The sequence below is a fragment of the Nomascus leucogenys genome, chromosome 2 (genome assembly GCF_006542625.1).
Source record: "Nomascus leucogenys isolate Asia chromosome 2, Asia_NLE_v1, whole genome shotgun sequence".
Classification (NCBI taxonomy): domain Eukaryota; kingdom Metazoa; phylum Chordata; class Mammalia; order Primates; family Hylobatidae; genus Nomascus; species Nomascus leucogenys.
Window position 1 is genome coordinate 153,604,709 of NC_044382.1, and position 12,736 is coordinate 153,617,444.

The 12,736-nt window shown below is 50.0% G+C and overlaps 1 protein-coding gene across 2 annotated transcripts in view; it reads right to left on the reverse strand.

The window, feature by feature from the left end:
- Positions 1-12,736, reverse strand: part of ZCCHC14 (zinc finger CCHC-type containing 14) — an 85,348-nt gene that overhangs the window by 16,261 nt on the left and 56,351 nt on the right. For both annotated transcript variants that reach the window (XM_030819792.1, XM_030819788.1), the window contains exons 3-4: positions 11,112-11,185; positions 1,224-1,295 (exon numbers count right to left, since the gene is read on the reverse strand). In XM_030819792.1, the coding sequence (XP_030675652.1) occupies positions 1,224-1,295; positions 11,112-11,185 (146 nt within the window). The remainder of the gene's footprint in view (positions 1-1,223; positions 1,296-11,111; positions 11,186-12,736) is intronic.

Consider the following 12,736-nt stretch of genomic DNA (forward strand, 5'->3'; position numbering starts at 1 on the left):
GCTGGGCGTGGTGGTGTGCACCTGTGATCCCAGCTACTCAGGGGACTAAGGCAGGAGAATCGCTTGAACCCGGGAGGTGGAGGTTGCAGTGAGCCGAGATCGCACCACTGCACTCCAGTCTGGACAACAGAGTGAGACTCCATCTCAAAGAAAAAAAAAAAAAAAAAACACTGAGACAAAAGCCCAATGAGAGGTCGAAGTTCCAGCTGGCATGAGTGGAGTCCAGGGAAGCTGTGTTTAACAAAAGGGGAAACTACACGCAGAGGCGAGGAGATCTAGTATTTTAAACACTACAGAGGGAAAAGCAGATTCCCGGGGGGGTGTGTGTTACCCTCGAAGGCGTGGGGCACTGTTGTGTTCTTCAATGCCTGAGAGGCCAAAAAGATAAGTGTAATCAGACATCGTCCTCACTCCACGGTTCTCCTGCAGGAGGAGGCCTTGGCTTTATAATGAAAAGTAAGACTCTCTTTGGAGACATTTACATATGTTATCCCATTCACAAAGGTGACTGCCTGAGATGCATCACTTTGGCTGAGACAGTGGTTCACGCTACAGCACAGGCCAGTGGGCCCTAAACATGTGTGCAGTTACAACTGTGTGTATACAAGCACATGGAGGCAAAGAGGCATTTATTTAGTAGCGGAACTTTTTGTTCAATGGTATCTGCTGAACCAGATATTTGTAAAGATAAACGTGGGAGGACCACTTGAGCCCCAGGAGGTCAAGGCTGCAGTGAGCTGTGATGGTACCACCACAACCCAGCCTGGGCAAGAGCGCAAGATCCAGTCTCTTAAAAATAAATAAATAAATAAATTAATTAATTAATTAAAAAAACAGATAAAGGTAGAACCAGGTGAAGTCTCTACCCACTCAGCCACCTGAGCGTGCCTCTCTCCTCCAGCCTTTGCCAAGAAAACTTGGGGGATGAAAAGCAACAAAAGAAACCAAACGTCCTCATCAGTCGCTCATGCCTGGCGCATCTCTCAGCCTCATCTCAGTCTCAACAACTGAAGGAGGGATCCGCGGGGTCACGGACCTGTGCTCGCAGCAGCGCTCCTGTCGGCAGCGGGCCTGGGACTCCACTGTGGCTGGGCAGGAGGCCCCGCCCTGCACACGCTCACTCGCTAGCTGAAGGGAGTGGCCTCTGAAATTACTCTGTGGTATCATCAGCCACTGGGGAATGTGATTCTTTCAATTTTTATAAGAGCCCTTGATTACCTTACCTTTGAAATAAATTCAGTCACTTCAGAGGAAGATTTGGTTACTGATGTTATTGAAGAATCAGACCATAAGACCTTAAAAACAAACAAACAAACAAACAAACCTTAGAAACAGACACCACATACTTGGTTCCCAGCACACGTGTCCTGGTACGACTGGGGCACACGTTCAGTCGGCAGCTGAGCCCGGTGGGCTGTGCACCTGCTGTGGGAAGCACCTAAGCATCCCTTGACTTGTTACAGAAAGAACAGTCACAGAGCTCCAGGCCCCCTAAAGTTTAACTTGTTTTATGCAATTATTCAGATATCACCAAATTACTCCAGACTGGGGTCTACAGCTGCCTCCTGTAAGTTCTAGAAAATCCCTGACAACTGCTTGTGTGTGCCCTGTTTAACTTTCTCAGGGGAACTCCTCTTCTTAGGTGAGCCTATGTGCCTCAGATGCAGGACCGACACATTCCCAGAGAGCAGCCCTTCCACCACAAGTAAGGGCCCGTGGTGCGCCCGCCCAGGTGCTGTGGGCACACAGTGAGCCCAGGCCCTGCTCTCAGGACACTGCAGAGCTGTGGGGGCAGTGTGAGTCCACTGATAGCAACAGGACAGGACGGTGATCACTAGGGCAGCAGAGGAGGGGTCTGGGGAAGAGGAGTGAAAAGAGCTTTCTGGAGGGGGTTCTGCAACGCCTGGTGTGCCCAGCCCTTGTGAGCATCAGCTTTCCTTCCCAGCATGCAGCAGTGGGCAGTGTCACTGCATGGCTCCACGGACGTCCACCTCCCCAGACGCACACTAAGCTCCAGGGGGAAGGGGCGGTGTCTTTTTGCTCAGCTTTCCCCCGGCTATCACAATGGTCATCACATGAGGTGCTAACCAAAGCTGACTGAGGGGGAAGGAGAGTGTACTGTTTGCACATTAGAGGGAGTTTCTCCATGGAGAAGAGCTGGGGTTGACTTCTGAAAGGCAAATAAGAAGTTAGCTACAGGAATGAGATGGACAGAAGGGATGGCCTGAAATGACAGGGAGGAGGCCAGGTCAGGAAGGGACAAGCACCAAATGCAAATTGCACTCAAGTCCACAAGAAGCCGGGGGATTTCAAGTCGGCAAATAAAATGACCAAATACATTATGCAAAAGAAAACGTTGTATTAACACTGATTTAGAGCAAAGAGAGCTCACAGGCACCCAAACCACCTCTGCTCCCACGCTCACACCCATACCCACCGGCCTGCAGAGTCTAGTCCCCGAGGCATCCACCCTCCTGTCTGCTGAAACTGAGGCCAGTCTCGTCACATCACGCAGCAGTCACTCCTGGGTCTGTTTCATCATGCCCTCATAACACACAGGCCAGTACAGGCAAGGGCCACCTCTTCTTCACCAGAACCCCAGTGCCTACCAGAATTCATCAAGGCAAGCAGCTACGTCCCTGGAACTAACGGCTGCAAGGCATGCACCTTGCCACCCAGAATCTTCCACACCTAAAATGAAAAAGCTTGAGGCCGAGCGCGGTGGCACACACCTGTAATCCCAGCACTTTGGGAGGCTGAGGTGGGTGGATCACCTGAGGTCGGGAGTTCGAGACCAGCCTGACCAACGTGCAGAAACCCCGTCACTACTAAAAATACAAAATTGGCCGGGCATGGTGGCAGGTGCCTATAATCCTAGCTACTCGGGAAGCTGAGGCGGGAGAACTGCTTGAACCCGGGAGGTGGAGGTTGCAGTGAGCCGAGATCGCACCATTGCACTCCAGCCTGGACAACAAAAGCGAAACTCCATCCAAAAAAAGAAAAGAAAAGAAAAGAAAATGTTTGCCGGGCGTGGCGGCTCAAGCCTGTAATCCCAGCACTTTGGGAGGCCGAGGCGGGCAGATCACAAGGTCAGGAGGTCGAGACCATCCTGGCTAACACGGTGAAACCCCGTCTCTACTAAAAATACAAAAAATTAGCCGGGTGTGTTGGCAGGTGCCTGTAGTCCCAGCTACTCGGGAGGCTGAGGCAAGAGAATGGCGTGAACCCGGGAGGTGGAGCTTGCAGTAAGCCGAGATCGCACCACTGCACTCCAGCCTGGGGGACAGAGCAAGACTCCGTCTCAAAAAAAAAAAAAAAGAAAAGAAAATGTTTAAGCTACTTCTCTGACTTAAGTATTAAAATCTTTCAACACCAAAAATCTTGGGGAGAGGTTCCTAAGCTGCTCCCCACACAGAACTCCAAGAACACCGCCAACAACAGGCACAAACCCCTGCCGTGAAGATGGCTGGCCCCCGCGCTGCTGACAGTGTGTCTCTTTCAAAGTAGAGCGTGTCATAGAAAACGTCTCCTCTGCACAGCTGTCACACCTGCCTCTAGGCTGAATCTTTCCTACTGCGCCCTAACCCAGGGAAGATGTGAAATCCAACACCCCAGCGATAAAACGTGGTGTGGACAGACCATCTTATGTTGAAACAGACAACCTGCTTTTCCAACAGTTACGCACTTTAATTACACAGGACTCTTCTACTTTGTATTCGGATACATTTTTCTCTGACTTGCAGGTGCAGCTCACATTCCTCCCTAAGGCTGTCAGAAAGTGAGCACTGGAAACAGAGATCGCACAGCCAGGCGGAGACCTGCCCATGTCGCTCTGCAGGTGACGCTGGCTGATGGCTAAGCTGCAGCAGCCGTGATCCAGACCCAGCCGAGCCTTCTACCTCACCTGCCCACTTGCCCCAGAGCGCCAGGAGGGGAACCGGCCGTTGGAGAGGCGTGGGGGCGGGAAGAGTGTCCTCTTGTCATACCTGCCTGACCTGTACTATGGGGACATGTGTCCAACCAAACTCGCAAGCATCCACAACCAGCTACCCCATTACTTTACATTTCACCAAGAAAAAGTGCTGCCAATTAGATTCTGGCACAGCATTTTCTATCACGTCCCTGAAAAGCTACTTAGCCTTATCTGTACGAATTTTAAAGCCTCTTAATCATACCCCAAAGCCAAATGTGCACACAGCTCACGCATGCTCAGGACGTCTTCACAGGCAGAGTCTAGTTCCTCCGGCTCACTGTGGACTGTCTCTGAACATCAGTGTTTTTCCACACAGCCTCCCCCTCCGGAGCCACGGGAGCCATGTGGCCTCATTCTGCACAAGAAAAGGCTCAGCCAGGCACCTCTGGGGGCAGGGCCCAGCCACACCCCTGAGGGGACAGGCAGCCCAGGACCCCCCAGGCCTTTGGAGACCCCTGAGGAGAGCCAAGGCCCAGCACAGAGACAGGCAAAGCCAGTAAGGAGAACACAGCAGCCGAGGGAAAGCACGGACTCTAAGAAAACTAAAAAATTTTCATTAATACTCTTACTAAGCTAAGAGAAGAAGGCATATCCGAGAACAGGATGCTATGAAAAAAGAACTGTCAGAGCTCAAGAGTTCTCTGAAATGAAAACCAGGCCAGTAGGAATGAAATGTTCAACTAAAGGCAGGAAGACGAGGCAGCGGTCTACTGAGCAGAGCAAAACCCCTACAGGACGCGTGCTCGCATGCACGCCAGAGGAGCTCCAGCCAACGGGGGAAGATGTGGGCGAAGGAGCAGCTTTCTAAGTCCCTGTCAGTCAGCAAACAAACACAAAACAGCTCCAGTGTAAATAGTGTTGGATACTGGGTGAGACATGAAGACACCCAGAATCTCCACTTGGCTCCGCCAGGGCTCGCCTTCTGCATCCACACTCATCACCACAGGCCCCCAACCTTGGGGGACAGGGTCTACCTAGTGCCTGCTGCTCTGGCAATGCCTGAGGAATCACTGGGCCCTATGCTGTGCACATGTGCACGTGATAAACTCAGGGAAACCACAATTGCCAGGACTCCTTCTTTGCTAATAGCGACTGACAGCATACTCGGAGCAGTCAGTGGTGCTCGGGGTATGAACTTTTTTTTTTTTTTTTTTTGAGACAGAGTTTTGCTCTGTCGCCCAGGCTGGAGTGCAGTGGCGCGATCTCAGCTCACTGCAACCAACCTCTGCCTCTCGGGTTTAACCGATCCTTGTGCCTCAGCCACCCAAGTGAAAAAATAAACTTTCAAAGAAAAGGTAACACTAAAATAATGTCTGGGTGACTTTAAAGGATGGTTTAGTAAGAGTTATTAGTATTGTTTTATCATTTTTTTTCTTTTTTGAGACAAGGTCTCTCACTGTCGCCCAAGTTGGAGTGCAGTGGCATGATCTTGGCTCACTGCAGCCTTGACCTCCCAGGCCCAAGTGATCCTCCCACCTCAGCCTCCTCAGTAGCTGGAAATATAGGTGAGTGCCACAATGACCAACTACTTTTTGTATTTTTTTGTCGTGATGGGGTTTCACCATGTCACCCAGGCTGGCTCAAGTGATCCGTCTGCCTCAGCCTCCCACAGTGCTGGGATTACAGGCGTGAGCCACTGCACCTGGCCTCTATGATTTTTCTTTTTTTTTTTTAAGAGACGGGTCTCACTGTGTTGCCTAGGCTGGTCGCAGTCTCCTGGCCTCCAGGTGATGCTCCTGCCTCAGCTGCCTACATGCTGACTTTATATCAAAAAGGTTCCATCATTTGCTTCCTGCATATTGATTTGATTTCCTCAGCAACTAGGAACTAGCAATTACAATTTCAGCAAAATCAAAACCAACTCCATAGAAAACAAAGTTGAACTCATCTTAATCCAGTTACTTATATCTTCCTATAAAACAGTAACCTTTTTGTATCCTGGAAAACAACGATACATAAAAATTAAAACAAGAAACAAGGTTGAGAAAATCAGTGGGACAGGGAGAAGTTATTTATTTCTCCCTGAATAAGTAAAAGTTTTTAGAAAAAAATGTTTCTTTGAATCTTGCCATACTGTCAGCAACTGACTGTTCCACCTCACCGAAGTACAGCACACATTCCTACGAATGCTGGTTTATTGCTCTGGTCACAGTATAATTGCTATTTATTTCCACTTACAAAGGACAATTTATTTAAATAACAATTTGATTTTCATTAGTCAAGGTTCTATGGACAAAAGGAAAATGTGAATCTTCAAGTATTTTTTTTTTTTAACAAAAGGAGTTGTAATGAATTATAGCTGACAATGAACTGCACATATTTAAAGGGGTCCATCTGCTGTTCTGATCTGAGGGCACCTGTGAGCCATGCCCCACCACGGCAGGGAGCATCACCCCTGAGGTGTCCTCCAGCCCCTCCCCAGGAAACCACTGACTGCTTTCTGTTGCTACAGATGAGTCTGCATTTTCTAGAATTTTATGTAACTAGACTCATAAACGGACTGAATATAAACTTTTTGGAAGGAGTTGTCTAGCTTCTTTCACACAACATGAGATTCATGCATATGGCTGAGTATCTCAGTTGTCCATTCTGAGACCCCTCAGCATTATTGCTGGGTGGTATTCTACTGCGTGGATGTAACACCAGGGTTGGCCTGTCCACACGCCTGTGAACGCGTGTCTTGGTTGTTTACACTCTTGGAATGTTACAAACAAAGCTGCTATAAACATTCATGCATGAATCTTTTATGAACATGTGCTTAATTCCCCCAGGGTAAATACCTAGGCTGGAACTTATGGGTCATACTTTTTTTTTTTTTTTTTTTTTTTTTTGAGACAGAGTCTTGCTGTCGCCCAGGCTGGAGTGTGCAGTGGCGTGATCTCAGCTCACTGCAGGCTCCGCCCCCCAGGGTTCACGCCCTTCTCCTGCCTCAGTCTCCCGAGTAGCCCGGCTAATTTTTTGTATTTTTAGTAGAGATGGGGTTTCACTGTGTTAGCCAGGATGGTCTCGATCTCCTGACCTCGTGATCCGCCTGCCTCGGCCTCTCAAAGTGCTGGGATTACAGGCGTGAGCCACCGCGCCCGGCGAACGGGTCATACTTTTTAAGAAACTGCCAGACTGTTTTCCGAAGTGGCTGCACCACTTCACATTCCCACCATCGGTGAATGTGATTCTAGCTCCCCCACACGGCAGCCTGAGGTGGGTAGGGCCGGCGTTTTTCATTCAAGTATTTTAAGAGGTGTGCAGCGTCCTTTCACTGTGATTGACATGGCATTTTCCTAATGATGACGATGGTGACTATCTTTTCACATGTGTTTATTTGCCACCCATGTATCTTCCTTGGCAAATCATCTTTTTTTTTCTTTGTGGAGACAGGGTCTCACTGTTGCCCAGGCTGGTCTTGAACTCCTGGCCTCAAGGGATATTCCTGCCTCAGCCTCCCAAGTAGCTGGAACTGCAGGCATGTGCCACTACACCTGGCAGAACTCTCAAAACTTAATAAGAAGAAGCAACTTGTTGGGCATGGCGGCTCATGCCAGCAACCTAGGAGGCCAGGACAGGAGGATCCCTTGAGGCAAGAGTTCAAGACCAGTCTGGGTGACAGAAGGAAACGCCATCTCTCTTTTTTTTTTTTTTTTTTCCAGGCAGTTTTGCTTTTGTTGCCCAGGCTGGAGTGCAGTGGCATGATCTTGGCTCACTGCAACCTCCACCTCCTAGCTTCAAGCGATTCTCCTGCCTCAGCCTCCTGAGTAGCTGGGATTACAGGTAGCGGCTACCACGCCTGGCTGATTTTTCTATTTTTACTAGAGACAGGGTTTTGCCATCTTGGCTAGGCTGGTCTCAAACTCCTGACCTCAGGTGATCCGTCCGCCTTGGCCTCCCAAAGTGCTGGGATTACAGGCGTGAGCCACCACGCCCAGCTGGAGACCCTATCTCTTAAAAAAAAGTTTTGAGAATTCTTTATACATTTTGAACATATAAATCCTTCATCAGCTACATGACTTGCAAGTATTTTCTCCTAATCTGTGCCTTTTCATTCTCTTCATAGTGTCTCTCAAAGAGAAAGTTTTAAATTTTAATATATTCTAATTCATCGACTTTGTCTTTTATAGATGTTTTCGGCACTGTATCTCAGAAATCTTCACCTAACTTAAAATCACAAAGTTTGTTTCCTCCCAGTAGTTTTTGTTTTGGGTTTACATTTAGGTCTCTGATCACTTCTGAGTTAATTTGGCGTAAGGGATGTGGCGGGAGTCAAGGCTCGCTTCTCCTGCATACGGACATCTGTTCCAGGGTGTCTGCTGAAAAGCGCATCCTTTCTTTGTGGCACTCCTTCATACCCGGCGTGTGTGTGAGTCTGTCTGGAGCCTCTTCTGTCCCACTCATCTGTGCTGCCTTCCCTTTTGCTACCTCACAGCGTTGTGATCCTGCTGTTCAAGGAGTCTTGAAATCAGGTAGGGCGAGTCTTCCAATTTGTTTCTTCTTTTCAAAATTAATTACTCTAGTTCTTTCCATATCACTTTAACTTGATTTCTTTTTTTTTTTTTTTGAGATGCAGTCTCGCTCTGTCGCCCAGGATGGAGTGCAGTGGTACGATCTCGGCTCACTGCAACCTCTGCCTCCCGGGTTCAAGCGATTCCCTGGCCTCAGCCTCCCAAGAAGCTGGGACTACAGTTGCCCGCCACCCATGCCTGGCTAATTTTTGTAGTTTTAGTTGAGACAAGGTTTCACCATGTTGGCTAGGCTGGTCTTGAACTCCTGACCCCAAGTGATCCACCCACCTTGGCCTCCCAAAGTGCTGGGATAACAAATGTGAGCCACTGTGCCCCGCTAACTTTCTGAATCAACTTGATTTCTAAAATAGAAAAATCTGGCCAGGTGTGATGGCTCATGCCTGTAATCCCAGCACTTTGGGAGGCTGAGGTGGGCAGATTGCTTGCGTAGGGGAGTTCGAGACCAGCCTGAACAAAATGGTAAAACCCTATCTCCACAAAAGTACAAAAAATTAGCTCGGTATGGTGGCATGTGCCTGTGGTCCCAGCTACTAGGAGGCTAAGGTGAGGGGACTGCTTAAGCCCAGGAGGTCGAGGCTGTAGTGAACCAAGATCATGCCACTGCATTCCAGCCTGGTAACAGAGCAAGACAGTGTCAAAAAAAAAAGAAAGAAAGAAAAAAGAAAAGAAAAGAGAAAGGAAAAGAAAAGAAAAGAAAAGGCCAGGCGCAGTGGCTCACGCCTGTAATCCCAGCACTTTGGGAGGCCGAGGCGGGTGGATCACGAGATCAGGAGATCGAGACCAGCCTGGCTAACATGCTGAAACCCCGTCTCCACTAAAAATACAAAAGATGAGCCGGGTGTGGTGGCGGGCACCTGTAGTCCCAGCTACTCAGGAGACTGAGGCAGGAGAATGGTGTGAATCCGGGAGGTGGAGCTTGCAGTGAGCCGAGATCGCGTCACTGCACTCCAGCCTGGGCGACAGAGCAAGGCTCTGTCTTAGAAAAAAAAAAAAAAAGAAAGAAAAGAGAAAAACAGCAAAGCAAAGCTATGGCCGGTCAGGTTGTACGAAGTTCTCACACCTTACACTGTGTGGACCTGACTCCCAATTTCCTCACCACAAATAACTGGACTAAGGATCAGGAGCAAATCAAAGCCCACTGTGCTACGACCATATGCGCAGACAGCTCTGTGCACGTCACCTTCTTAAGCACGCAGTCCCCACCAGTATCTGAAGAGGCCTGACACCGCAATGCAAGGCATGAAGGAAGGTGTCACACGCGACCACTGCAAAATGTCAGCAAATACCTAGGGTCACTGGGACTGCTGCTGGGTTCCAGGGCACTCAGAGGGCCCCTGTGGTCTTTCCCTGGGCTCCGCCTGGGCTGCACGACATGAGACCCAGAAACTCCGTGGGCGCCGAGACTCTGGCACTACCATCACAGGCGCCAGCAACCTCCAAACCTCAGCAGCTGAGGATTTTCCTTACATTTTCAAAAGAAAAACGCACAGCGTAACAACTGCTTGTCACAACAGTCTCCCAAACCAAGTGGAGACTCGCCCCTTTAGTGGAAAAAGGATTTGAAGTATTTTGGTGTAGCTACACTCTTCGAAAAATTAGTAAGCTGCACAGATGAGTCATGCCAGATGCTCACAGGAGTTCTGTCCGGAAAGCACTCTCCTATGACGCTGGGAACCGACCTTCAAGAGCAGTCAGCACTCGAAGCACACGTGGTCCAAGGAGAATGTCCCCTGCCAGGGTTCCTAACAGAGGCCTGACTGGGAGCTCGGCACCATCAGCCGGGACACATTTCCCAGCCTGTTAGGCATCCAGGTGGGACCAAGAAAGTAAATCTGTCCAACAAAATATAAGTGAAGTGTCTAGAGGCTGCTTTCAGGAATGTTCCCCAAGAGAAAGAATTCAAGCCTGCCTTTCTTCCTCCTGCATCCTGCTGCCCAGGACGAACGACTGAGGACTGGTGCCCTGGCTGGCACCTTGGGCCGGGAGCAGAAGGCCACATCCTAGGGATGTCACAGAGCAGCCAGAAGGGGCCTGCACCCCTAAGGGCATCCTCAGGTTCTGATGGGGCACAGCGTCCAGGGAGCGGGGTGGCCTCCTGCACGCCCTGCTGTGAGAGGGAAATGGGCTTCTGGCCGTCTCGACCCTGGTCACTGTGGGTCACCCGGAAACACAACACTGCTCATCTCTCCTGATTCTCTGTGGTACCCAACTTCAGTGACCAGCTCCCAGCACCTGAATGTGTCAGTTTAAGGAGTGTTCCCCGCCCAGACCAAGGAGCTTTCATCATCAGTCTCCACAGGCACCACAGCCCCGGGTTCTGTGTGCACTGCTCTGCAGGCTGCCTCATCCAGTTCTGCTAGACCCCCTGAAGTATGCACCATTCACACCTGCACTGACAACCCCAGGCCCTGCCCGAGCCCCCACCCTTCCCGCCTGTAGAAGCCCCGCAGCCAACAACCCCACCCTGGAGGTGGCCCACCCGGAGCCCAGGACCAGCTTCCCATACAGCACTGGCACAGGGCTTTGCACAAGGCACAGCCTTAGCTAGGAAAGAAAAGAATCTCCAGGGTAAGTGTTTTCTTCCTACCCTTACAGGAGAGAGGGGAAAAAACTTAGCATCTTACCTCAAAGGAACATTCAACATTTCTGTCATTTTTTGTGTGTGATAATCCCTTCAGGTCTATCTTTTCAACACTCACTGTAAAAGTAAAACAAAAAACAAAAATGAAATAAGAGCTTGAAGTATACACACGATTATTTAGCATTTGATATTTAGCAGTTTTCAAAACGAGGTTCTCAGCACGCAAGGCTGTCCTGTCACTTCGGTGGCATCTCACCTAGAACCAGAGCCCGGAGAGGAAGGCGGGCAGCAGCACCAATGCAGGGCAGATTCACAACCGAAAGGAGGGAAAGCAAAGCCACACCTGGCAATGGAAGAGCAGGAACAGCACTGGAGTATAGACATACGTTTACGGACCCAGCGAAAGCCCAGCAGTAGCTACAACGGAGTATCTGTGCGGCCTCCCGAGTTCACCCTCAAAACCGTTACACATCTGTCCCAACTTCTGAAAAGCTAATGCTCAGCATTTTCAGTTGTGACTGTTTTAGACAATATTTCCCCAAGAACAGAGTCACCTGGGGAGCCTCTTCTATGTATTTTCTTTTTCTTTTTTTTTTGGGAGACGGAGTCTCACTCTGTCTCAGCGGCTCACTGCAACCTCTGCCTCCTGGGTTCAAGCGATTCTCGTGCCTCGGCCTCCCCAGTAGCTGGGATTACAGGCGCATGCACCACCATGCCTGGCTGATTTTTGTAATTTTAGAAGAGACGGGGTTTTGCCATGTTGGCCAGGCTGGTCTCAAACTCCTGACCTCAGGTGATCCGCCCGCCTCAGCCTCCCAAAGTGCTGGATTTACAGGCGAGAGCCACCGTGCCTGGCCTTTCTTTTCAAGAGAATTCATTCTCATCCTTCTCTGCGAGGGCAAAGATGAGGAGACCAGAATAGCAGTCCTGGGGGAATCAGGAAGACAGCACTGTCTTGGAGCAGATCGAAGCTGCAGTGAATGAAGCTGCACAGGATGGACAGCCAGAGCGACGAGCGGCCTCGCGGGAGCCCGGAAGGCATCGGCCTAGTCGCCCCGTTTCCACGTACACTGCTGTGTGTTTTTCTCATCAAAAATAAGATGATACTATTAGGTTTTAAGCACTATTTTTAAATGAGCCCAAATATCTGCTCAAAAGAAAACAGCCGCGTATCGAACATGCTGTAGTTTCTGACTCAGCCGCATCAAGGCAGGCCTGCCCTGCTGATCCAGCGCTGATGTTTCTCGTTGCCCAACACACCCAGCTCTGCCAGCTTCCACACTTCCCAGGCGCCAGGAGCCCCACGCCGCAGCTTTACACATAAGTGGGAAAGTGGCTACGGGAGCATTCTCCCGCCTTCCTCCACCAGCCTTTGCTGGGTCTGGAGGCCACCTGGCCGTGTGCGACAGGGATGTCTGCTAATTTGTAGAATCTAACTTTGTCCAACGTGAAATACTCAACACAACTTCTCAGAACTGTGAATATGACACTTCCTGCAGGCACCCAAAGACCGTCTGGTCTCCCGCACCACCGTTCTCCAAAGCCCTCTCTCCATGGGCGCCAGTGCTCACACAAGGTCACGGCCACCTCAAAAAACTGTATAGCCAAAAAGCTTCTTGGGGTGGTTGGGAGCAGTGGCTCACGCCTGCTATCCCACCACTTTGGGGG